Source organism: Sebastes fasciatus, chromosome 6, assembly GCF_043250625.1.
Source record: "Sebastes fasciatus isolate fSebFas1 chromosome 6, fSebFas1.pri, whole genome shotgun sequence".
Classification (NCBI taxonomy): Eukaryota; Metazoa; Chordata; class Actinopteri; order Perciformes; family Sebastidae; genus Sebastes; species Sebastes fasciatus.
Genome location: NC_133800.1, coordinates 28,336,634 through 28,364,520, shown reverse-complemented (window position 1 = coordinate 28,364,520; position 27,887 = coordinate 28,336,634). Strand labels below are relative to the sequence as shown.

The 27,887-nt window shown below is 40.7% G+C and overlaps 2 protein-coding genes across 2 annotated transcripts in view; one reads left to right on the top strand and one right to left on the bottom strand.

Annotated features, from left to right (window-relative positions):
- The first annotated feature begins 219 nt into the window (after positions 1-219).
- Positions 220-3,897, top strand: LOC141770212 (transmembrane protein 17A). Its single transcript, XM_074639849.1, has 4 exons — positions 220-586; positions 1,706-1,812; positions 2,545-2,658; positions 2,920-3,897. Exons 1-4 carry the CDS (start codon positions 460-462, stop codon positions 3,238-3,240), a joined length of 669 nt encoding a protein of 222 aa, XP_074495950.1. The 5' UTR covers positions 220-459; the 3' UTR covers positions 3,241-3,897.
- Positions 3,898-24,087: 20,190 nt separating this feature from the next.
- The window catches only part of cabp7a (calcium binding protein 7a), a 28,223-nt gene continuing 24,423 nt past the window's right edge, over positions 24,088-27,887 (bottom strand). Inside the window, exon 5 of the mRNA XM_074638993.1 lies at positions 24,088-26,861. Within this exon, the coding sequence (XP_074495094.1) occupies positions 26,731-26,861 (131 nt within the window). The 3' untranslated portion in view covers positions 24,088-26,730. The remainder of the gene's footprint in view (positions 26,862-27,887) is intronic.

Sequence of the window (27,887 nt, the reverse complement as noted above, 5' to 3'; positions counted from 1 at the left end):
TTGAATGAGTTGTATCTGCATGGGAGAACAATTTGTGTGGACAAAGTAGGGATGATTTTCTTCTTTTTCTATAAAGAAGATGCATTGTTCTGGTTTTCATTTTGGTCCCTATTGTATTTCTGTAAATCTGAAATAAATGTGAAATTCCTTAATTAGATAAACAAATGTACTGTGCATCATAAACGGTCACTTACTTCCTAACAAACTGCCATGCTGCTGTCTCAGCCTAATCCTCAGCCCGCCTCCCTCCCTATAATCTGATTAGCGGTGGAGTCTGCCAGCATGCGTCTGTCTGTGTGTGTCCATTTGTATCTGGGCCTTCATGCATTTGTGTACTTGTGTGACTTAAGACAACCAGGATTGGCAGTAGACGCTGGAACACAAGCACCGTTTTTGGACCGTTACGCCTCCTGACTACCTGATTCCTTGGCTCGGTCATGGTCACCGGCTCTACCCACAATGCCTGTGTTTTACTCACCTGTTCCCGAGAACCTGCAGATGGGTCTGGCCTATATGGGAGGCTCTGTGTTCACCAACAACAGGACAGCGGACAGCGACTTCACCAGGGAGCAGGAGGACGCCTCTGGTTGGTTACTGCTCCACCAGACTGTTTTACAGCTAGTATATATAGTATCGTTGTGGTATTTTGATTAAAATGTAGCCGATTTGTCATTCTGCTTCAGCATATTATAACAAAAATAGGTTTCAATATATTTCCTTGGTTTGGTTAAGATTTTTTTTTTCATTTCATTATTTAGTTGGACTTATTTATTCATTTTATTTGTTCCTTTTCCAAGTTTATACTGTGCACATCCCTAAATCTTCTCCATATGGTCGTGTGCTGACAGTCTTTCAAATACCTTCTGGTATTTGCAGTCCTTTACGTAACTTAAAAATAGCAACAACTTTGCCTCTTTTTAGGTGGCAGGAGTGAAAATGAGTCATCCTTTACATGGTTTCAGATCGATGAAGACAGTTGGAGAACAATTACATTCAAAATAGGATGTAGGCTCAGGATGATTATTTTCCTTGGCAACCATCTTGTTTTTACTAAAAAACAACAACATTTTTAGGCAATCGGTTATCAAATGGCTTAAAAAATATAGTGCAAATATTTGCCAAAAACTGGGAAAACAATCTCCAATGGTGAAGGATGCCTCCCGGCCCCCCTAGGTCTGGGCTGAGCCCCGAATGTTTACAACGTCGGGCTCCACCCCGGGTCATATGCCATTTTTTATACTGTTTCTCTTGACATATTCATTATACTTTTTATTTAATGATGCTCCATGCAATTATTTTTCTATATTTTGGGCTTTTTGAAGATTTGTTACTGATCTTATGTCACTTTAAAAAGTCACATGATGGAGTTTGGATTTCCTGAAATCATCTATAGCTGACAAATGCTGCTTACTGGCTGCTGTCTGCTTACTATGAACGAGCTTTGCAGTGCTGGTAATTGTGGTTAAGTTACTTCAGAGGTTGAGTCCTTTTTCATGAGTTGTGTAAATTATTTTGTTTACCATCTGTATATCTATTATTTTTATGGTGTCTGCAATGTAAACAAAGCTGAACACCCCTGACATCTAAATTGTGAAAAATTGTATTCCTGTCTGTTATGATGAGTATTGTGCAAAGAAAACACGAATAGCAAATCATGGATGTATTGAAGACGAGTGTTTAAACACTGTTGTTATTTGTGTTGCAGTGATCAACGAGCTGGTTTCCCACCTTCCCCTGCAGATGCTTCTCTACTTCAACATGTTTTATTTTCCCTGTTGGTGGTTCTCTGCTGTTTTCATGTTGGAAGTAAAGGTTAGTATGATGGTAGGGAAGCCTACCATGCCTACCATAACACAAACCTTAGATAAATCCCTTTAAAATGGGAGTCATCCGATCAACTCACTAAACTCACAAAATGCTAACATTTACATTTTTTGGATCCTCCATGCTTTTAGTTGTTCTCAGTTTGATTCTCTTGGTCCAAATAATAATAATTTATTTTGAAATAAATGATAGAAAAAAGATTTAGTCTTTTAGTTCTAGTCTGTTCTGGGTTCACACACACTGACTTATTACTAGGAATTGTAAAAATTAGGTCACAATGATTTATAGGTAGCCCATTAATTAGTGTCATATGGACAAATTTAGTCAAATCAAAAGAAGAAAAAGTATACTCAAGTAAAGCATATCAAAAATAATATTTAGTGGGGATACTTTAATGTATTTTGAAGAAACAGAAGTTGTGTCAAATTTAATCAACTTGAGTTTTTAAATTGGAAAACTGGTGGCTTTGGCGCCTTCTAGTGGTAAAAAGACCCTGTGGCAACCGCCTCAGATCAAACCAGGAATACAGAAAACTGCACCACTTTTCAATGGGATTATCTCATCTTTCTATAAAGCCAAACTTATGCTATCAGAAAAACAATATATATATATTATAATTGCATATACTTTATATGTGTTTTTAGGTATGTTTGTCCACTAAATAGTCCTGTGAACTGCAAGTAAAAGAGATGTTTTCATACCTTCCTGCTTTATTTCCAGTTCTATTATCTTCCCGGGTACTACCAGGCTCTGCTCATAACCGGGATGATCCTCCTCACAATCATTGAAGTGGTCCGGCTTTATCTGGGCTACATTGGCAACCTGAAAGAAAAGGTAATTCAGACCAACATCCCCTTTGAACCACAACTCAGAGCTGTTTTTATGGACTCGTCTCCTGAATAACACAGGGGAGGAAGTGGCTGCTTAAGTATTCTACATGCGTATGTCAACAATCAGCTCTTGGCTACAACTGTCTATTGAGTTTATGTGTGTGCAGGTATGTGTGCTTTCATGTGGATACAAGCGAAGCACTTGATGCTCTATCTTTGCATCGCCTCCATCCACCAACCCAAACTTCTCCCTCCCTGTCATCAGGTGCCAGAGCTGGCAGCCTTCTGGATCCTGTCTTTCATGTTCCAGCTGCCAGTGCTGCTGTTCTTCCTGACCGATGAAGGAATTATCATCCTGCCTCTGGAGAGAGCCGTCCACTCCCTCTACCTCCTCTTCCTGCTCTCCGAGATCCTGGCCTCTTTCCTGGCGCTCAGGACCATGACTCGAAAGCTCACCTTGCTCTTCCATCTGCGCCAGTTTGGCAAGGTGGAGAGCCTCCGCCACGGAGGGATGAGCCCCGTCTATGGGCTGCCCTACCACCGCGGCGTGCTGCCCGTGTCACCCACCCATAACATGTACCATTAAAGTAAAAATCAATTGTCAATTAACCTTACACTGTTAGATATTTTCAATTTGGTGTGTCTAAGCATTCTAATTAACAGTACAGTTTACTTACTGTTCCGAAAACTGCATTATGTGCTTTAAAAGGTGCAGTGTGTAGGAGTTGGCGTCCGTATATAGATATAAACTGTTCATTCTAAAGTAACGACAACACAATTTCTGTTTTTCAGGTGACTATACACTAAAGAAAACATACTTTTTTTCTGCCAATAGATCCCCCTAAAAGTTACACACTGCTCCTTTAAGTTTCCCAGAATGCCTCTCTGCAACTGCCTGAGAATGAAATTAAGTTGGCATTGTGAGCATTAAAGGTGCTATCAATAACATTGATAACATTCAGCCGCTAGATGTCACATTCTCCCTCCCCCGTTCCGTTGCATTTACTTCACAACAGGTGGTTGCCAGGCAGTTACCATCATTCTCAGCCATTTATCCGTTTTTTTCCGCACTAACTGACGACACAGAGATACCACTTGATACCAACATCGTTTTACTATTGGCTCACAAGCCTCGTTAGAAGTGGGAACCAAATGTCAGAGATCGTCCACAAAGATAAACAAAGCATTCATTTTGGACCCGCCAAAAAAATTTTAAATGATCGATTCACAATCTTTTTTTTTTTTTTTTCTGGAAAAGCCATACTTTTATTCAACACTTTTCTAAAAGCTCTGTGGATGTATTATTTTAAAAGGAAATTTGTCTACAACAACTTGTTATCAATTAGTCCTTTAAATAAAGATATACAACTATTTTGTAAAACATTGGGTTGCGTCAATCTTTATGTATTGTGACTGCATTGCATTCTGGTCTTTTGAGGCCACAAATGTATGTGTGCCATATCTTTACCGTATGAATTCTGAAATGACAGCTCTAGAAAGAAGCAATCTGACATTTGCTGTTGATGTTTTAAAAAGATAAAAAAAACATAATTTTAGCCCCACTTTAAATGTCAAAACCTGACGCCAACGTGTCACGGAGCGACGTGGAAACACGGCAAAACACACCATCAAACAACAAAATGGCCTCAGAGATACAAAGCGGTACTTTGCCAGTAGCTGCTTTTATCAAAGACTGTTCATTTTTCTCTCTTCTTTAATGATGATGGATGATGGAGGCTGGCGTGTTGGTAGAACAGAATGTTTTCGCTGAGGTAGATTACATTTTTTTTGCGAGTGAGAGAAGATTAGTGTTTCTCAGGTACATAGAGCAACCTGTTCTTTTGTTTCTGGAAGGAACAATGTGAGACTTACTTTAAACTCTTTCCATTTATCTCGAAGTCATCCCTGCAGTATATAATATTACCATTACTGTTTGATGAGTGGGATGCAGGAGTCAAATTGCTTGAGGCTTGTGAAGTGAAAGAGTTTAAACCCGACTGCAGCAGAATTGTGTTAAATATTTATGACCACACAGTGGCAGTCAGCGACCAAAAGAGGCATGGGGAGCGTTTGGCAGTGCTGCAAAGTCCAATGAGAACAGATTATCATGCTACACATGTCCTGATCAAGAAACCCACTGGCAGCAGAATAAAGGTTATGCCTGTCAACACATGAATATGATGATGTATCATTTGATAATCAATAACTCCAGGTCGTGTCAACATGGAATTCGATTTCATATTTTGTTGTCTGCACCTCTTTTTCCTCCGTTTGGTTAGAAAATGTACACCACTACATATGTCACACTTGTTTTCACAACAAGCTTACAGCTACTGTAGTATTCGGTGCTATTGTTTCTTTTGCTGGTGAGAAATTATTCAGAGTGTGGAGCACTAAGAAGTCAACTAGCGGCTTATGAGAGAGTCACAGTTTCAGTGATACAACGTGCGTATTCCTCTCTACTTTACATTCAGGATACAACAAGCTGCAGTGGCTGCCGCACTCTTCATGGTGAACAGAAAATGGAAAAAACACTCAGATTGGAGGATGTAATGTATGCTTACCACTTTATGTGGAAGGGGGTGCTCAGAAGATAACCTAAACGTGAGGTCACATATTGCTGCAGAGAAGAAACATGGAAAAACTATTAACTTTTCTTATATTTATCTATTGACTGTCCTGAGAGTTAAAACCTGAACACTGGAAGGGTTGAAACAAGTGTATCTTGACTTAATAAGTGGCGCCAAACACATTAAAGATCTCACATGATCACCCTTTAACCTCAATTAAAAATGCTTGGTTAAAAATGCTAAAGGTAAAATTTAAACTGTGTGACCTTGTGGAGTAAAATAAACTGGTTTGGTGCTTCTAGCATGAATATACATTGAAAGAAATTAATGCTAACAACGGGAGACATAGAGCAGTTTAAAGGGGACTTTTTCAGTGCTTGTGCGCGTACATTTGGGTATCTGGAGTGCCAACCAACCCACAAACTGTGAAATAAGATGCAGTCAGTTTTTAGTGGGCTGCCTAGATCAGAAAACATTAGGCTCTCCTTCCTATGTCACATGCAGGCTCATTAGAAGAGATCACCCACAGCGTGAGAACTACCTTTGCAAAGGTGCATCATATTTTTCCTAATCAGAGCAGACTGGGCTTTTTTGGGAGGGTTTCTTAAAGAGACAGGCGCTAAAACGGAGCGTTTCGGGGTAAATACAGGTATATTCAGGCAGGTTTTTATTGTCCAAGGAGGACATTTATTTGAGTCTTCTATGGAAAAAAATGCAGATACACACCATACATAATTATTAACTTTAACTAAAATTATATAAATGTGTGCCCCTACATATATCTACACATGTACTTCCATATTCACACACATCATATACATATTGTTCAACTGGGAATGTAATTTAGGACTAGCAGAAGGGACAAAGCACCTGTCAAAGTAAAACCCTTCACCATTTTAAAGTCCTTTATCTGCGACTAGACAGAAATAATGTGAATGAAAGTGGATTGAGGGGGTGATCAATGTTATTTTCTATCGTGACTGCTATCATAAATAGTATTTGTAGGTGCTGGGAGGCCTGTCATACAGACTCATGAGCACAGTGGGATGTTTTCATTTGAAATTGGAGACATTAGAGGACCAGACTACGGTGCAGGACTGGGGGGGACTCAATAATTAAAAGTCCTATAGTAGGTAACATTTCCAATGCTCTTTCTCACTTTTATTTCTGTGGCAGGGACTAGCCTGCACTACATTTCATCTTCATTATTGATGTATTTGACATTGCGTAGTGTGGAAGTATGCAATTGTTTGACTTGTGTTTCTTTATTTGTTTTACTTACCTATTTTAAATTTTTTGTGTTCGTCTGTACTTCCCCAAACAGTGTCAGTTTTTATACTTTCCATGTCTCAAGTACAGACATAAACACTGCTGGTTGTCCTATAACAGATATTCATTGCATGTTTGTAAATGTTTATCTTAAAATGGCAATAAAAATGTTAATTATAAAAAAAAGAAAATACCGGTAAGAGTATATTCCAAAATGTCAAACTATTTACAAGACAGCCAATTTTTAAGACTGGCAGAGCGTGCAACTAAAATAAATAAATAAAAATGCAAAATTGTTAATTAGTAGCCTATAAATAGTGTTTTAAATACGGTTCAGGCGTATCTGAAAATTGTGATAAATTAATTTTGCATGGAACAAGACATGAGTTTAATGTTTAATTAAGATCGTCCCTGTCATTTTCCGTCCTCTTTGAGGATTCTTCCTCAGCTAATCACCTGATTGTGTTCACCTGCCTGCTCAGATGCACCTTCTTCCTCATTAGCTCTCCCCAGTTTATATATAGAGGGCGGCTTTCAAGTGCTGCAGTTTGGTTGTCTGTCTGTCTCCTGTGATGCTTTCTGTGGCTAGACCAGTTCTTTGTGCAGCCAGCTCACACCACATCATAAAATAAAGCAAGAATTTACTGGGTTCGGTTGAGCGATCACAGTGCACATCTCGCTGCAAGTCTGGCTTCTCTAACACTGAGAAAATGCTGCTTCTTGAATCAGATTTTGAAGATTACTTTACCCTCCATAAAACGCGGTTTACAGCACACAACGGCAAAGAGTACCAAGCTACTGTTTGTCTTTTTCACCATGGCCTTTCAGTGCAAACGGAGCTAAAGCCGTCCCATAATAGCCAATGTTGAGACAAGTGAAGGGCTCACGGAGAAGACACTTTCAACATGTGTATCTCTCTTCAGTAAAGCCGAAGAGAAAACAATGCAGACAGACACTGACAAAAGGAGGCAAACACTACATGTAGCTGAACTAAAGCTGCAGGCATCAGAGCGATGATCCTCTCAACCTTGTTCTCATTAGATGGCAGTAATTATACCAAGGAATCCTAATTAATTGTATTGTCATGTATTGATTGGCTTTAAATGCATCTCAGAGCATCATTCAATATTTTTATCTCTTCTCTCCTCCAAGTTATGTTCTGCATGGTGATGAGACATCAAAAGGAGAAGTCCTGACGTCGAGCTTGTACCTCTCTAACAGTGACAGTAGTCTGACGTGTTCTGGCATTGCTTTCACACTCCCCACTCCTCAGAGAGTCCTGTACGTCCACCAGGATGCTGCGACCCATTCAGCTCCTCCTGTATCCGCTTTTAATGCGTATGAACTCCTATTAGGTGTTGGAGAGGACAAAGATTAACCAGCTGGTGGTGAAAAATGGAATAGAAAGCCCCTCTGGAGACACAGCGGTCACATCTTCAGCTTCGGCCTCATCAAATTGCCTTTCTTTGGTGGAGTGTGTTGAATAATGGCCTCGGATAGTCTGATGACATAATGTTCTCTATCTCGCTAAACATATTGTTGCCCTCCTTCCCATCCTTTTGAAAAATGTGCTTCTGCAACTTCTGATCAAGTTTTCCTTCTTCGTGTCTTTTACCACAATACAGCATCGCGGCGTGCCGTCAGCCGGGCTCCGGAGAGTCTGCCATCACCTTAATTATGATTGGGTGCAGGCAGCTCAGAGGTAATCACAGAATGTGAGTGACGAGGCCGTGCTAAGCACCAGCAGGAGGAAATATCAAAGACATCACAGCGACATCCTCATCGCTTATTTCAGTAATCCCTCATGGTGGAGAGCTCGCCGGCCCTGCCAAGAGCCTGGAAATGTTCCCGACCGTCCCCTTAATCCCAGGTGGTTAAGAGCTTTAACCCTCACAGACTGTTGTAGTTCCGCTTCATTCATAAACTGGATGACGAGTTGATAATACACACCATGATTATTGGTTAAAGGACTAGTTCGTTTGGACAGACTTTGATTTCAGCGGATTTCCGCCTGGGGAAATAATGTGTTTGACCGATGAGATCCTTTGTTCCAAGTGATGTCATACCTCCAAGTTTAGCACAGTATAGGTAGGTCCACCACAGTTTCATAATGAACTGGAAATGTGTTTATACTTCTCAGTGGGTGGGGTTAGCCATGGATGTATAAAGATAACTGGGTACAGCATCTGAGCCGAGGCATTCCAATGAAAGTTGCTCAGTGACGCATGAAGCAAAAAGATCAACTTCAGAGTATAAAATTACCCAGATCTTCCAGCGATCATTGGGCCCATAGTGCAGGAGCACCAGGGTTTCCTTTAACCCCACCTCCTAGCCCTCGGTCCAGCCTCGGTCGGGGCTCATCACATGAACGGAGGAAGGAAACTAACTTTGACTATTGGTGCATTTTATAACTTTTAGGACCTAATGACTTAAATAAGGGCAACACAAGTGTTTGTACTAAGTAGTTGATTTACCTAAAAAAGTACCCGCCGAGTTACAGACGTCTCTTTGTGAATGTAAGTTTATGGGAAAAAGTCATGTGACGGACACGGAAGTTGTAGTACCGCCGTTTGACCACTGTGTAAGATTTGCTTCAAAGCCCGGCGCTCTTCCTGGGGGCTTTTTCTGCACAGGGATTCAACTCGGTGGGTCAGGAACGGCACACTTCGTCCGTGGTGGTGGGTCACGACCGGCTGTAGGTCAACTTAGAAAGGCCCGGAGCGTTTTAATTAAATTAAGGGTTAGTTAATTATCTTTTTTTTCTCCATGGCCACTCCCGTATGTCGGAAAGTCGGCAGTGGCCGTAATCATGCAGAAAATCCAATATGGACATAGTTCCTAGGGTTACTGGGCTATTCCTGCACATCTATTTAATTGTATTGTTGTGTGTCATGATCTTTTAATTGCAATTGTAATTTGGGTGAACCGGTCCTTTAACTGAATCTGCTACTCTGGTAAAGAAACTCATTAAACCAGTCGCACATCCCCGACTGACCCACCTCCATAACTGTTTCCATTAGCAACTGGAGGAAAATACTTCCAAGAGCACCCCGTGAGCCTGCAGGGAGCGTCAAGCTGTGAGCCCACCACTAAATCCCCTGGGACAATGTTCAATCTGTCTTATTCGTTTCTCCAGATATGGCTGATAGAAAAAGGACCTGGCATCTGCAAAGAAACGACAATATGATGGGAACACATGTACGGCTCCATTATTTGATGCCATTCCTCTGACCCAAGCGAAACGCCCTTTTAGGGATACAGAATACATATTGCCCATTTACTGACTCTGAATGATATTAGGCAATGAAATTCAAATCTCATTCATAAGCCACTTATATTATCTCCACCTTTTAACAGCCAGCAGGCTCTGTAGAAAATGTGACATCATACTGGCAGGCAGGGAATATTGAAGCACGGATTGAAATTGGTGGCTGGATATTTTCAATTTGGGTCTGATTACCTGGGTGAGGGGGAATGGCAGGGCAATTCACTTCTCCCGGTGGTTTAAATGGCCACTCGCCATACAGTACAGATTAATATTTTATCAAGGAGCGACAGCATTAAATCTGCAGAGTTTGATGGGAGAGGAGAATGTATTGAGCAAAGCACATAAAGGCTGTTATATTCAGTTTATGGGTGTGTTTTTTTTTATTTTGCTTCAATGCGAGAGGGTTTCGAATAGAGCCATTTGCATGTTACCTGAATTTGCTCTTTACATAAGAGGGAGGTATGTTTCACTCTGGGAGCTGGAAATCTAATCTGTCTAAAAGCTCAGTTTGCTACTGCGGTATATATGCAGTGACAGACTCCATCTCTAATGAATACTACTTATTTTCCATCTAGAAAACTGGACACTCTATGTAAATTTTGACCTCAAAGCACAAGATTTTAATGATCCATGATTTTTTTTTTTTTTTTTTGCATGTATCCGTAACATGGTGACATGCAAAAACCGATATCCAATAAAAATCATAAATATGCATGATGCAATATTGGATTGCAATATATCAAAATCTGCCTTCAGCCAAACACTTATTAAAACGAACCTCTGGTTTGAGAGAGGTCCATTTACATTGTTACACATACTGTAAAGGTCAGTTTAATTTACATTTTAAAACCTGTTTATTAGTTTGGTCAAGTCAATCTTACTCATATATAGTATCTGGAAAATTGGCCTCAGGGGGCTTTACAATCTGTCCAGCATACAACATCCTCTATCCCTATCATCGGATTGGATAAGGAAAACACTAAAAAAACAAACTCTTTAATGAGGGGGAATAAAGGAACACATGCAATACATACTGTATCTACAATAACAATAGTGAATTTACAATATGGAGAGACAGAAGGTATATTGCAAACATCCATGAAGAATATGGATGAGGGAAGATGTTGAGCAACGTCAAGGTGCCGCCAAAACAGCCATATGACTCCTCTCTGTCATTAAGGAAAGAGTTAAGATCGCTGTCGATACAGTTCAGTACTCTTCACAACTTACTCGTCATATTTTAGAAGCAGCCTTTTGCGTAGTATCTTGACGCAAAAGTTTGTGCGTGGTTGACATTGTGAAACGGTGGCTAGGTTAGGGATAGGCAACAAAACTTCTCTGTTAGGGTTGGAAAAAACATCATAGTTTGGCTTAAAATAAGTACACTTATAACGTCACTTAAGCTACGGACGTAATGTGTGACTCGGTGACATAGCGTCACGTGACATGACATTGTCAATAAAAATAACAAATTATAAAAAAAAAGAACATTTGGTTTCACACGGGGCACCAACTCTGGGCCCCTGAGTAGAAGTCTTGTGTTTGTTTGTCCCATCCTCCCTCAGCGGACTTTCTCGCTCTTAATACTATATTTTCCTTGCTCTGAGTGTCTAATAATGACTTGAAGGGGTTTATATTGGAGTTAGTTGAAAGCATTTTATACAGAAGCTAAAGGGTGCCTTGTGCTTTGGTATCAAGATGCCGAAGGCCACTGCCCAAACATTGATATGTGGCGCCCCAGGAGTGAGACCAGCCTATAACATTTTTATATGGTCTTTCAATGTCTGGCCTGTTATGAGACGTGCAGCTCTGTTGATCAATCGTCAACTATGGGTCTAACACTGTTTTGTTGCTGGGAGCCAGGCTGTTGGGTCTTTGAAAGACAAACTGTTTGATTGTTTTTAATGGATGTACCCGGGAGTCCCTAAAGAAGCTTTGATATTGAGTGGGTTATTCTAAATAAAGAACTGAATTGAATTAAAATAGTTCCACACACATCTCAGTGAGTAAGGAAACCATCACGGTACATATTGATATGGAAATTTCTGTTTACAAATGTCTTGCATATTGAACCCAATCGAGCTACCAGCTTCAATTGTGTTGTTGATGTATATGTCTCTTAGACATTACATGTTTGAGTGTATGAATGAAGAAATAAACTAGGAGGAATGCACAGCCTCCCATGAAACAGATATTTTTTTAGGCAAAATGGAAACACATATTACTGCAGTTTGGCTCCAGCTATCTTCTATCCTAGATCTCTTGCCAGCAAACTCAGTCCATCCATCCATCCTTCCATCCATCCATCCATCACTATAAGTTGTAAAGTATTATAGATCAAATTTAACTACGCCATAAAAGCCATCCATCTGCCTGTCAAATCCCTTGTCCTTGGTGAATTCTACAAGTATAGGAGTGATTAACTAACTTAATGAGTAGGAAACAAGGCCTATGTTAAACAAAGCCAAATCCGTAGTTTTCAAGGTCACTGAATACATTCTGATAGATGCTTTAGCTGTGGTGGATATGAAGCCTGTGACCCTGCAGTTAAAGGACACTTAAAACAATGTGTTTTAAGTGATAAGTTGCAGAAGGGAACTTCATTCAAGTGCAAAAGAGAAAAGCATCCCATGTTAAATGAAATCCAGTGGAGTCACTGCCTAGATGAAATGCTGGTATTGATCATAGTCAATGGCAGGACAACTGATGAATGGAAAGCAACATACTGCCTGAAAACCTGCGACCAAGCATTTCATCCAAAGAAACCTGGGCTTTTGTCCCTTTTGGCGTCTTTAGCCATGAAATGATCCCAGACCAGCCAGGTTGGTAAACACAAACATGCTGTTGTGGATTCACTCACATTACATTACATCTAGATACTGAATTCCAAACTGTTCTCAAGTGGGCTATCTCTTTTACCTAAACGGAGTCACCACCAATGCCAAGACTTTAATTTGTAGACACAATAATTCAAGGTTTGTGAGACAACAACCACTCTGAGCCAAGGTGAGCATATCTCAACCTATAAAACAGATGACAAAAACATGATACTTGAGCAGGTGTGAATTAGTTTAGCCAGTTATGATCAAAGGGTCTGTCATTGAGTGAGCAGGTGGGGGTTAACCATCTCTCTCAAGGACACTTCATCCTGACACTTAACCTGCTGTTGCGAGGACTGAGCACATGAACCGTCTTTCTTTCATCACCTTAGAAATATATCATAAGTCCAGCCTCAGGCAGACGCTCGCACATAAAACTGAGGCCTGCTTTTGAGAGGCTTAACGATTGACGTGTTTTAGCCTCTTATAGATTTCTCTACAGTGGCCCTGAGAGCTCAACGCACTGCAGATGAAGAAATGAGACGTCTGTAACTCAGCAGATAATTTTTTTTTAGGTGAATCAACTTTCCAGTATGAACACTTGAGTTGCCCTTATTTAAATCATTAGGTCCTAAAAGTTGTAAAATTCACCAATAGCTGAATCCAGAGTTATTTTCCTTCCTCTGTTCATGTGAATGAGCATCAGACCGGATGATCCGGGTACGTTATTGCTTATTTTGGCTTCATGTGCCACTGAGCAACTCTCACAGAAATGAACAGGCGCCCGCCTCCATCGCTGTATCCCGTTCTCTTTATACATCCATGAGGACAGGCACAGCCAGAGATGCCTTAGCGGCACACAAGGTGCGGCCGCCATTAATGGCAAAGGCTTGAAATAGAAGTAGAAAAGCTAGCAAGGCTGCCAAGAGCCTACTGATGCCTTTGGTTAATTGAAGGAAAGGTCAAAAATCTTAAATGTGTCATAAGTAATATGTCATACAGAGTTCTGATGTGCAGGTACACCGGTATGGCATCACATGATCTATCTTGTAAATGTCAATATTTGCGGCGTCCGCTGTTGATCTGTGATATGGACATGAACTTGTTTAAAAGGTCAAAAACTCATTTTTGATTTCTTGTTTCATCTCATTGTGAATCAAAACCTCACATTGCACATTCTGTAAGAAGTTAGAAGTCTAAATCTCCTGCCGTTTGTGGCTTTTGATTTCTGCCGTCTTTGTTCTCAAAAGACATTTTGATGAAATGACTTTGAATATGAATATGAAGGCTCATTTGGGCCTTTCTGTTAAACAGCAGAGTTCCACTTCCAAGCTGGGATGAAGCAGTCGCAGGCCTGCCAGCCGTTTGATTCAGGCGGGACTCTGATATCCGTTTGAGGTGCGTTCTGACAAAAGTATTAAAGCCTTTTTGGTTCTGGGAGATTCCAGGAGGATGAGAGCGGTTACGCTAATTGATCGGTGTGTGCAAATACACAAAAATTATAATACATTTTGGAATAATAATAGGAGGAATATGACTCATTACCCCTAACTCCCCAAAAAGCACTCTCATATGAACTCTATTTCCTGCATGTTCTGGTTTGTTTGTGTTTTTTTGTTTGTGTCGGGGGCAGCAACAGCAGAAGCGGAAACCACTGAGCTTCTCAGAATTCTCCACAGACGCTTATGGGAAAACATGTTTTAACTGTGATAGTTAGCGGGATGATCGAGCTGCCTCCAAGCTGACAAACATGAGGGACAACATGGCGGAGGAGTGATGCCAGGCTTTTGAGAAGAAGAAAAAAACTATTTTCCAGCCTTATAATTCTTCATGTGAAGCCCAGCACATCAAAAAGATAAAAAGTATTTGACAATTAAGATATAGAGATTAAAATGTATGATTAGAAGAGGGCACAACTTCCATCTCATAGAGCCACATTTATTGTTTTATTTTAATATTTATTCAGGCGGTGTCGTTTCCAGATCTTAATGCTTTGTTTATATTCTCTTAGTCTGAAATCAAGCCAGTTGTATTCCGACCACGAAAATGTCTAATAAAAATAATAATGTATTGCTATTCATTGGCTATTAACCTCTTTAAAGCCTCCAGTTAATGCACCCTAACCATCTCATGCATATTCTTAATGCTCTGCTTAGTATTTTCCACCCACGGGCCACCGGTAGCCTCTTGGGGAGAGAGCATCTTCAATTCAATTAAAACTGGAAGTTCGGTGACTCCTGATCCAATCAAGCTCCTGGCTGGGGTCCATGACCATGACGTGAATGATAATGCCACTGGAGACAATTGCAGAGACGGATAGAAACATGACACACCGGAATCTGGCAGGCAGTGATGGAAATTTATAGCACCGAGATGAATTAAAAGAACGATGACACCACTCATATGTCTATAAATCGTCGCGGCGTGATTGCCAGATGTCTGGAGACTGCAATGATAATGTTTCAGTTCGAATGGAAGGAGAGGTTTGGAGGTTGGGATGCTGCACTGCTCTGTCAGGCTGATGGAGAAAAAGAAACGCAACATTAACTGAACTAAATTTGAATTTAAATCTGATTAAATGTTGCTATTTATTGTGTGAATAGTGATATATTAGTGCTGTCAATCAATTAAATATTTAATCACATGATTGTCCTAATCACATGGAGGTCACAAGTGTTCTAATTAACAAAGCAGTTCCAGCCATATTGCAAATTTTGCATATTTCTTTACAGCAGCTTGATAAACTGTTGCTGCTCAGCTCACAGAGAAAATCATATTTTCAGCTGCAGGAGTTGTGAGGTTTCATTGTTTGAGAGACAGGAGTTTCCTGTTAAATATTAAGGATACATATAAGTGAAGTTGGGCTGTACATTTGAGAATGTGTGGAGGAAGAACACGTAGAACAAAGCCCTGTATCCTCTACTCCCTCTGTAATACTTCAATACCTCGTTTGACCGCCTCCTGCAGCATCTCTGCAGCACGGAGCCGATGAGCCTCTGAATCTGCAGTTATGGGATATTATCCATCCCTGCAGAGGGACCTGACTGGGTTGATGGCCAAAGGCAGACAGAGGGTCACGTCTCTCTAAATGTTAACATCCAGGCTCCCTATATTTGAGGTATTACCAACTGCTCATGAAATTGACTAACCGTGGCCTTTCGCTTGCTGTGACCTTAAGCTTTCAATTAAGAGCTTTGTAAAGGTGAGATGATTAGGCAGTTTTTTCCAACTAGATCTCATTAGGTACAAGAGCACCTTTCTGTCTTTTGTGTGAGTGGAAAGTTACAATACCTCATGCACAGGCACTGTTGCTAGGGTTCAACTTTTGATAAAATCACCTTTAACAGTTGCATGTGTGACCGCAACCCTAATCTGGATCTATCTTTTTGGACCGCTTACTTATCATGTTAAAGATAATACAAATCAACACGTACATTGTGTTTTTTTTTCAGGTACATAAACTCTTTTTGTGTAGGCATATTTCGAGTTTGTTAAAGCCCCTACCCAAGATAGGCTACACCACACAGGAGTTTCCACTTATTCGGGCTGATTAGACCACTTCTCAGGACTGTGGGCACGTACAGGCTGTTTTTGACTGACGTTTTCTCTCATTCTCTTGTTAATTTGTTGCACCTTTTTATCGCTTTTTTGAAGCCGGAGACAGAAAATTTGTGAGGCCTTCATTTTTTCTCTTGCCAAGAAAGTCTCTTCGGTCGTTTCACAGCCGTTGCACAGAGCAGATCGAGCTGCAGGAAGCGGAACGGCTGGAGCATCTGGTCTATTTTCCAAATAAACAGCCCTTGCGGACTCCTGATCGTATCACGTCACTACAGACACAAATCTTTGATCTGTGTCGTTCATAGCTGGACTTTTAACGGTATTCACTGTAGGATACAGCACAGCAAAGTAGGAAATGACAACAATAAAGACTGTTTAAACTGTTTAACTATGTAGCCTACTGGTAGAAGCACAAATAGTCAGGCAAAACGCTTCTGAAACGCTCCCGTTGTGAGAAACTATGACGCTGTGCGGAGGACGGCACAAAACCGCATCAGCCGGAACGCGGTGCAGACCTGTCCGGTAGAATGCCGGCGTTAGTCATTAACTTAAAGAGACAAGAAAAGTATTAATTGGACTTGGACTTTAGTTCTTCTTGCCTCCTGAACTCTCAGTAACCACACTGCTCAGAAGGGTGAAACAACACCCTTGCAAAGTTCACATCAGCTGAAATAAAAAACCACCAGAGCTCTTCCTCCTGTCAAATAAGTAAAATAAATAAAAACATAAATAAATAACCAACGATCAGAGAAAATAAAAGTTGTGGCAGCTGCAGCTGGCCCGACAGCAGCAGCAGCAGCGAGTACTCCATCTGCTCCCATCAAGCATCAAATAGGTCCCCGGATCCTCACTCTCATAAGCAAACTGGCCTTGACCCAGGGGTCGACGTCAATGACATCTCTTCCTGGCAGGAAATATTACATTGTTTGATTTCCTGGAAGTCTGTTGATTACTCTTCATCTCCCGAGCTGTGAACGTACTGGAAGGGGCACGGGGTGGGAGGGAACAGGACAGACATGTCGTTTCAGTGATTGATGATTTCCAAGCTGAAAAGATCTGGAGATGAGCTGCTTTCATGTTCGGCCGTGTGGAGGCTTATTGGAACTTGTTTGTTAACATGCAGTTTTAGTTGATTTGCTAAAAAGGCTGCTGTTCTATGTAGTTGCCTTGTGTTTCATTGTGTGGGGCAAATGTCCTAAAAATTATAAAAGCCTGAAGTTTGGGGCCATTTTGTTTGGTTGTCACTTTGACCAAGTCAAGGGTTACGATCTGCCTTAGTTTTTTCAAGATTTTAGGATAACATTGGATTTGTAATGAAGCAAAGAATTAATGGTAGGGTTGATTTTAGGGGCATAGGATTAGGTGTCTAAAGATGCTTGAATCCACCCTGACTTCAGTCCAGTGATCATCTCTACATATCGTTACACCTAAACAAGGCACATTTTTGTGGTACAAAACAACCAACATTTTGAACTCGCATGGACACAGTCATACCGAATTTCCACTGCGTAATACGGGACGACTCTACTCGACTCGCCCTTTTTTGGTTTTCCATTAGCAAAACTTATGGATAGTTCCTGGTACTTTGGCACCACCTCGGTCGAGGTTCCAAGCGAGCTGAGCCGATGCAAGAAGGAGTTCAAACACTGCAGACCACTGATTGGTCAGAGAGAATCGTCACTAGTGCGACACAGGACATCCTGCACAAACCTACTATTTTTAAATAGCCAAGCTATTATAGCCGTCAATAGCGACCACAATTTTTTTATTTACTCGACCCAGATTTTAAAAAGTGGCAGCCTGCAAAAATACGCTGTATACACTACTTTGCCATACAATTGACGAAGTGCAAACGTTCCTCTGTTTGGTTGCCGCTGAAATGATTCAGCGAGTGTCGATTCGAAGATGATGTCACGTCAGTTTCACACAGCGTCGGTACGCCGATCAGCTGAGAATCCCGCCTATACTGAAGGTGTACTACTGTATCCGCAGTGGAAAGCGAAATAGAGAAAAGAACCTGGTACCAAAAGTGAGTCAAGCAGAGCCGATCATGCAGTGGAAATCTGGCATTATACACTGTTGTGTGCAGACGTATTAAATATCTGCCTTTTTAAAGTTTATCCCGACTAAAGATATTCCGTTTTGACCAAACATTTACCAAAAAAAACAGTTTTCCTGTTTTTTCCCCTCTTCACAGGGTTAGTCGTTGTTCAGTCTTTTTTTTCAGCATTGTGCTAAAACACTGCTGCATTTTGTGCTCAAACCCACAGAGGAAGTGTTTTTGTTAGAATTCTCTCATCTTTCTCTCCGTCCAACTTTTGGCTGATATAACAACAGTTTGTTGACTAAAAGAGAGACAAAGTTTGGTGTAACAATATGCTAAAAAGGTTTGAGGGTGGTTGAGCAATAGCGACTGTACATTTTAGAGTTGTGGAGCAAGCACACAAAGCCTTGTGTCTTCAGTATAGAGAAAGTAAAGTGGATCAATTTTACAGAGCTGTGTATTCATCCGTGACCCACAATAACTTGGGTCAATACAATTGATCGCTCTGAACTTCCTTAAAGAGTTTTAGTTTTCTGCACCTTTTGTTTGCTATTAATTACCACGGATGAAACAATATCTTTAAAACATCTCATTGAAACAATTCTTACTAAGTGAAATAGAAGAATAAAACATTAATAAGCTCAGATCCCCGGCTTCATCTATGGAGGCTAAACAGGCTCATCAGTAATAGATGAGAAACGTCTCAATTTTTCCGCGGCTGCTGTGAGAATCAGTCCTTTTAATCACTCGCTCTCCGTGGGAAATCATAGTGTGGCCTGATGTGACTGCTAATGTCTCCGTTGACAACAATGTGATCTGACGCTGCAATATGACACTGATAGGAGTGACGTCACTGCTGCACGTATACATCACAAACCGGCAATCTTTATGCAGCCTGGGCAGTCCTAATTGATGGGGATTGGCGAACAATACAGACGGTCCCTTGCCGGTTAACTTAGCCGGATAGTGCAAATGTGTTTAGCATATTTATTGGGAAAATGATAATGATCTGTTGTGCTCAGACGCCCAGGAGAGCGAGGAGGATTGAAAAGAAATTGCTGAAAAACAAGAATGTGAAGCCTTTTTAATGGTTCGAAGTGAAGTTCAATCTCAGAATTACTTTGCAAACATTTGGCATTCACTCTCTGCCCATTATGCACCTGACTGGCAAACAATCAAGCAATTAGCAATTAAAATTTTTTTTCCAGCACGGATATTGTTGTCCTCCCATGTGAACATTTGCTTATCCATCTTAATATGCTTTTTATGGATTTTCTGGATTCCCCAGAACAAACTTGTATTTGCTCTCTAATTCGCCCCCTTCCATAAATACATTTGATTAGAACTGGTACTGCAGCATATCGGCTTAGCTCTGGTGCTTATTTAGGTATGGCGGGGAGGAAAACATACCCATTTTGTTTGTGCAGCAGTGATGAGATTAAAACTTCCTCTCGGGGTTTACATCGCTCTTAGGTATTATCTTGAGTATTTCTGAAACATATTCTCGTGTCCTCTCTCTGCCACCCATTGGGCTCTCGCCATATCTGGGTTTCAAAAGAACCATGTCAAACCTTGGCTTGTTCTTTTAAAGCAGATATTTTTTTTACAAATGAAAAGCCTTTAAGCTTCTGCCAAGGAGGGAGATAGTCCCTGGGTGCACGGAGGCACTGGCGATATGCAGAACTTCAGTGAGAGCCCTTTACGGACTGATGCAATGGAGCTCTTTCTGAACCCTGCAGCTGAGTAATAAAGTTACCGTGAGTCACTGATCCCGCAGAGGAATCCGGGATAAATCTGGCTCCTGACTTTGGCTTTCCGCCACAGTGTAAAAACTGACAAGTGCCTCTCCTCCTTCCATTATGATTTATGTGTTTGTGTGGAACTTCATTTTCTGACCTCCATTGATCATCGGGTCACCGTAATGGTTCGCTGGTCATTGGCTTGCGGAGCATTTTTTATTTTTTTTTCTATTTTTGAGTCTCCAAGGTTTCTGCGCAACACACACAAAAAAAAGATGAATGTCATGCCAGTTATTTCCTTTTGATTACCAGCGTTCACCTTGAGGCATTCAGCGACTGATTAATGTTGAGACAAAAGAAATGAAATACTTTTCCTATTTCCTCTCCCTCTGGGAATGACAAAACCGTTAGTCATTCTGGCAAGGGCTTATGCTGCCATTTGGAACCTTGTGGAGCATGTCGGGCTGGAAAAATGTGGTAAAGGACACACAAAATAATCATTATCAGTTATCTGCTTTCTGATAGCGACCTTCCTTACAATCGAATAATGCATGAACGCGTTCTCTAGAAACAATCGTCCCCCCAGGAGTTTTCTTTGCAACTCCAATATTTATTGACTAATTTATTCCTTACATAAGGTTTTGTCTTGAATAGATTCATTTGTGTGTAACTCCCTTAGAGGGACAGGGATGCTGTTGTTGTTCCTATTACAATATACGTATATGTTTCTTTTTTAGCTGTTTCTATTTTAGGCATCAATAACATGCAACATCAATCATCATACTGTTGTCTGATTCCACGGGAATGTTACAGTTGCTGACTCCCGCAACAGTGTGAGTCCCTGTTTTTAATTTACTATGCAGAATTGACACTTGAATGGCGTCTGTGGCAAAGATAGAAAAACACATCAGAATAAAAATATGCAGAAGTTGCACAATATAGCAGATAGGAATAGATAATAATTGATTTTAGATGAAAATGTTTATGACTTTTTATTATATTTGGTAGAGCCCATTTTGAGTTGTGATTTATTGTTATAAATAGTTGTACCTAACTCAACCTGATTGAGCCATGTCTAACAATCCAACCCAGTATCACAGTGTCACGTTTTGCCTTTCCGAGGCGTGATTATTACACCCGTGTGTGAAGGTGCAGTACCAGCTGGGGGCAACAAAAGCACTCACTAGGTATAGGCAACAAAAGCTTAATTAGGTTTAGGAAAAATGTCATGGTTGGCCTTAAAATAAGTTTGTACACTAAGTACAATATGTACGTAAACAACATAACATAAATAACATAACACGTCACAAATGAATACAACAAATGTCACTAACTAGAATATAAAACACCAGTCTCCAATTATTCAACAAAACCAATTTAAGACAATAACTGTTCTAGAGTTTTTAACTTTGATCACAGGACGCGGTGCAACTTCTGCCCAAAAGGTGCATCCAAGAGTAAATACCTATGACTATACATAGACTATGGCACACCTTACGCTATGGCAAAATGCAGCCGCACGTCTGCTAACATCTAAAACGTCCTGCCATATTACTCAGATTTTAATGTCATTGGACTACATGGTTTCCAGTGAAATTTAGAGTTGACTGCAACATTTTACTTTTAGCTTTTAAAGCTTTGAAAGGGTTAGCTCCAGCATATCTCAGGGACCTTCCACATCCCGTCTGTCCTTCTAAAACACTGAGGTCATCCGATAAGCTGCTGCTTTCCGTCCCTGATAGTCGTTTGAGGCGTATGGGTGACAAGTTGTAGAACTGCCTGCCTCTACATGTTCGATCAACCCCCCACCATCAAATGCTTCAAATCCAGGCTGAAAACCCATTTTTTTTCTCTGGCTTTCGATGTATGTTAGACTGTTAATATGTGACTTGGCTTGACTATACAAGACGGCAATGCTTGGTAGAATACCACGAAAACAGGATCCAAAACACTGATGAATGTCTGATTTACACTGTATACTATGCAACTTTTTGTTCTTTTAATATGACCCAGAGTTGGAGATGCAAATTGTTCAAGTGTACTTATACTGTAAATGGGCATTTACCTTTTTTTAATAGATAGCAATTTGGGAGAAGCTCATCGCTTTTTACTGGTGTGGCAATTAAAGAATAAAGGGTCAAATTGTTTAAATCAGACCACCCAAATGCTTTTATCAAGTGTTATCTACCCAAAAGATGTATTAGGCATCATGCTATTGCACAAAATGATCAAAACTCTGTGTATAAATGATTCCACAATTGCATCAAAGGGAGCTTAGATTTCCAGCATTCATTATTGGCTGGTTTAAACTCAGTTTTGGGAACAAACTCTCTGCCTCCTGGCAATTCAAGACACTCCTAATCTCCTCTCACCACCTACGTGAATTTTCAGCAGCTCAAAGACGGAACACGGTGCTGTGAGCAAGAGACCGCCGTCACAACATTTACCAGCTAAAAAGGCTGAGATGTTTCCTTCTTTAGCAGAAAAACAAATGTACATACAGAATTATTTTTCCAGTATTTGTATGTTGATGGATTATTGTCTCACAAGATGTTTCTCTAGGATTTGATCTACCTAACTGGTCATAACAGGCCACTGTAGCTCAAGGGAATGGCACATACAGTAGGGTTGTCCTTGATTACTTAAAGGGGACTTATTATTCTTATTTTCAGGTTCATACTTGTATTTGGGGTTTCTACTAGAACATGTTTACATGCTTTAATGTTAATAAAAATGCTTTATTTTTCTCATACCGACTGTGCTGCTGCTGTTTGAAACACTCTGTTTGACCTCCTGCTCCTTCCCTCCCAAAAAGCCCAGTCTGCTCTGATTGGTCAGCTGATCCACTGTTATGATTGGTCAACCGAACAAAACTCTTCGGCTCCGCTACCAGCTCTGCTCTAACTATCTTTGATTGAGAGCGTACCAAACTAGCCGCTAGGCAGGTATTATACAAATGTGTTACTTGGTGACATCACCATGTTACGGAAGAAAAGGCGGGACTTCAAGCAAGGCGTTTCAGGCAGTTCAGGAGCAGTGTTTCTGTGGGGGAGAGTAAGTCCCTTTGGCGTAGACTTTGGGCTTTGTAACTTTGCAGAACTTGCACAAAAAAGCGTTATAACAAACTAAAAGGGAACAAGCACAAAAATATAATAGGTCCTTTTAAATGTACGTTTTGCAATTATATTGATAAGAATCTATATTGCAGACAATTTTATGCGGTGCATAAAGGCCTTTACACACAGGGGGCATGTTTTTTGTGCGATTAATTCACACGTCAATATGTTTTTGTTGTTCACACAGAATGCAATTTTTTTTCCCGAAATGAGGTCGATTTTTCTGAGCTTTCATCCCACAAATAAAAGCATCAACCAATCACGTTGTGCGGAATGGACACATTCAAAATGTGTAGCCGAGAGTTAGAACGAACCAAGACAGCAAACTTTATCACTCTTACAACCTTTACAAAGGCAGTGCCGACCATATCTACTCCTTCTGTACTTACTTTTCACAATAAAGGCCCTAGACATATACACTGCGTAACTGTTTACCAGAGGGAACTCAAATTCATTCCGAGCATTTTGCTAAAAGGAAACTCAATAAAATGGTATACAGTAGTTTAGGCTATACAACAATTTACCTCCGACAGACTGCCAGACGTTGCTCTGGGTCCGAATTGGTCCTCCACCTGCATGAATCTATTGTAAACTTTATTGAACAAGTGTTGCAACTGTCGCCAATTTGCATCGCTGCCGGTATGAATAGTTTCATTTTCGTGTTGTTTATTCGTCCTGGTATGTAAAGGCCTTAAAGCTGCTTTTTTTCTTGTAAATAATGTTTGCAAAAAAGTCTCTCCCCGTCTCCTTTTAGACTGCCAGAATGGAACAGCCTGACCATTGCTAGTGAACAGAAGATACAAGACAATTTTGTTGGGATAAATGCAACATATGAGGCTCAAAAACCCTCTGCTAAGCCAAAGGGTATGTCAAAATGGAATAAAGCAATCCATGGATTCAGCTAACGTTAAAAATCCATCACTGTCTATGGATTTCAATCTGAAATGTCAGAATGTCAATTGATAAACTGACCCTTAGCATTTCACAGAGTATTCTCAAAGCTCCCTGATTGAGTATTTGACAAATGGAAAAAATTATTTCACACACACATAACATGGTCGTTATTTTATTCATGTGAAATACCATTCCACAGACATAGAATAAGAACATCGGGTGGAGTTGATGAACAGATATCACATGGTCAATAAACATTTTTGCAAGATCCAAAGACAAGTATCAAAGTACAGTACAATGGAAATAGAACATTCAGTAGACTATCAACATGTTCATACAGATTTTTTTCATCGGTAGAAAGAAAAATAAATATTGGTTTGTACATTTTGCTCTGGTGATAAATAATAAACCCATGATTGGTGTATTTTATGCACAAAGTGTCTCAAAGAATAAGGCAAACAAATCAAATTATTAATATTATAACTTTATTCCCCGTGAAAATGTTCCCCTCGGGAATGATATAATAGAAAACGAATGAGACGGTATAATTTGCCAGTCAGTTAATATTCTATTCCATCATATTCTTATCACAAAAATAGATACATCTATGGCAAAGTAATTATTTATGCCTAAACTATACATAACGATTCAGGAGTTGGATGAACAATCATGGCGGTGAGTTGTTTGTTGTGCGCTGCAGCACATCTTAAAGTGCAAAAATGGAAAAAAGGTATCTGTTAATAAATGGGCTTTTTTTTCTCAGTTCCCCACAGAGTTGACACCTGTGACAAATTGACCGGGTGCATCAGATAATCGTTATCCCGTCCTGACTCTGGGCGATAGGGTAGTCTAATTGTGATGCCTCTGTGAGGCTCTGGCTCTTGTGAGATCCAAGTTTGGGGAGCTGCCAATAGAGATCTTAAAATGGGATATTCATAAGATGTGAATTATTTAGATCTCTGTAATGCAGTGTCTTGTTTTTGAGGGCATTTTGAAGGTTTTTTTTTTTTTTACTTTCCAAACACGTCTTGGCCCGGTTCAAAATTCTAATTTGGTTTTAAAACAAAAGTTTTTTTTTCCCCAGGTTTCCTGATGAAGGTCTGCTGATTAGAACATAGTGAGTACGACAGTGGGACTTGTGCGTGATTTCTGGTTTCTTCTCAATAATTCAAAACGTTGATTTCATCAGTTGTTCACTGAGCTCGGTCTCGTCGTCGTCGTCATCGTGTGGCCCAGTTCTGTTGTCACAGATCCCTCCGAAGCTTTGGTTGAAGTTATGTACAATACACATTGATGATGACAGACCTAACCCAGATGCATGCACAACCTCAACTGCACCCAGTCAAATTCATGTGGTGCTTCACAGATAGTTATGTTTTATTGCAACAGTTTACACCATTTGGCCCCCCGTCAGTCTCCGATGCACTGGGCAGCTTCAGCTCCGCTCATCTGTCTGCATTTCACTGAGTAAGAGGGTTGTCCCCTCAGAGTCTCTTACTCTATTGCCAAAAACCCTCAAAACTTTTCTGACCTCAACAGTTAATAGGTCCAAAGTCTTTCAAGATCCATGTCTGTCCAAAGCATTGTGAGATGTCTATTTTACACACATTTATTGCTCTATAGCAACGCATCCAGACGGAAAACAACAAAAAAAATAAAAAGAACAAAGTACATTCCTGCACATTTGCATCCGCACTATCGAACAGATCGATGCATATTCTTTAAATGGTTGAGTGACACACATCTTTTGCTCTTCGGTGGCAGGGGGGGGTCGGCGGCGATGGTCATTAGGTGCCCGGCGATGCAAAGGGTCCACAGCTTAGCAATCCCGAAATGTTTTTTTTTTACGAGCACGTACTAAAGCAGCCCTTCTTTTTCATGCAGCCGTACACTTTACTTTTGTTGTGGATGCCCCGCACCGCACACAGTTGCTCACAGTTGTCGTTGAGTAATTGAAAACAGCTGTTACACAGTCATAATGATTAATACATTGATAAGAACTGTTACAAATGCGTCAAGACGACTAAATCCATGCATTTCATGCATAGATGGTGGTCCTCTGAGGCTTGAAAAAGCCCCGCAGTGGAGCCGGAGAGAGTGGAGTGTTTACTGCACGTCCAGCCAGTTACCTGTCCGTTCAACACCTTCCCCCTGCGAGCTGTTAACCTGCTTCACCCTGCTCAGACTGAAACTATCCACACAATCACATGCACCTCCCTGCTCTTCCCCTATTATTTTGGTTTCTTACCAAGCTGTTGTTTCTCCCAAGTGGTTCCCAACAATGTTGCTCCGCATACAATATCTCCACAACGCCGTGCACTCCAGACCTCGAACACAACAACAACCTTCCAGCCTCAGGAATACATTTTCTCCAAAAGTCCCCACGATATTTCACAGATTTTTCTTTCTATTCGTTTATAATAAACGGCATGGTACACTGGACGAATACAGAACTGGACAGTCACTACACTTCTCTTTATAGCTGCCACCATACTGAATGCAACACTGCTCAAATGCACATATGCTAATGAATACTAGATGTTGTAGTACGAAGAGTGATATGTATAGTCAGCTGTCCACTTTAAGCGCCGTCTCTTTGTATGTGAGGTCAGCATGTCTCTGACGCCAAGACGAATTCCTGCACATGTAGTTGTCCTGTGACTCCGGTTATTATCCTGTATGTCGGCCTGTTTGCGTGATTGTCAGTTATATGTTTTGTTTTTTTTAGCTTCATCTCTTCAGTCATTTATCTGTGAGGCAGCCTTTAGGTGGTGGTCAAGGCTGAAGACGCCGCTGCTCCTATTTCATGCCGCTCCGCAGCACCTGATTGGCCGCGATGAGCATGACGCTGATGATGAAAGCGATGGCGAAGGCGCATATCAGGCTCTTGCGCACACAAGTTTGCTTGACTTGCTGTGTCGGGCTGGAAGCTGGGGGGGAGAGAAGAGGCGGGAGGGAAAAGATTACCTGAAGCTCTATTGAATCAGGTGTCATTTAATGCTTGAAAGATATCTCGATAGTAATTTCCGAATGAAAGGGCTCATCACAAAACCTTACAATTACATGAACACAGCCAAGAAGATTTGTTTTCACACCTGTACGCTGCGTAAACTGCATCTAGATTGAAATGTTGATTGCAGGTTTGGAACAACAAACAAATGGATTGGCACCTGACTGGCATATTAAAGGATGCTCAAAAACAGCAGCGCTCCAAGGAAAGGTGTTGCAGCGATACCTGCACAATCGTCTGATGTAGGAGGTAGCGAGGCGGTTGAAGGAAAACAAAATGTTCAAATAGAAATGTTTGTATTTACCTTGTATTTCTGTCCAAATAGAAGATATTTCAAATTGCTTAAAACTGATCATGCTTTTGATTTATCCTTATTTCCTCCGAAGGTCATTGACGCTCTCGGAGAAAAACAGCTCACGTCTTAAAGTGTTTTTCCAACAGAAAATACTTTTTTCTTAGTAAATCTTAGAAATAACGGCTCCAACAATCATTAAACCTACACAATAGATGAATGACCACATAGAAAGCAGAGCATCCTCAATTACAGCCATCTCTAAATTAACCATTAAAGGAAAATGTCACCCTTTTGAGACAGAAATTCGCCATCGTCAGTGAACTTTGTAATGAAGAGGTGTAATTTACGTTGTCACTGTGGACATAAACCTCCTTAAACCTGCCTCTACTTCCTCTTCAGTTTGGGATTCCCTGCATTCCTCACAATGATTTTTAAATGAGGGCTTCTCCACGCAGAGCCGGTGTAGGCGGATGGAGCTTTAGCAATAGCGTTGTAATTTTTACGGCTTAGGCGAACGCAGGAGAGGAGAGGGAACAATGCCATTTGTGCTCAAATTACAAAAACAGCTGCATGAGAGGGCACAGCGTTTCATACGCTGCTGCTGAGTACACTATGGAGGCTGCTCAACACTGCTGCTGGAAATTTTAAGGG

Excerpts from the sequence above, each read along its gene's own strand:
- LOC141770212 (XM_074639849.1), top strand. The coding sequence starts at position 460 with ATGCCTGTGTTTTACTCACCTGTTCCCGAGAACCTGCAGATGGGTCTG. Across the intron at positions 587-1,705 it reads GGAGCAGGAGGACGCCTCTG|TGATCAACGAGCTGGTTTCC; the intron begins GTTGGTTACTGC and ends TTTGTGTTGCAG. Across the intron at positions 1,813-2,544 it reads TTTTCATGTTGGAAGTAAAG|TTCTATTATCTTCCCGGGTA; the intron begins GTTAGTATGATG and ends CTTTATTTCCAG.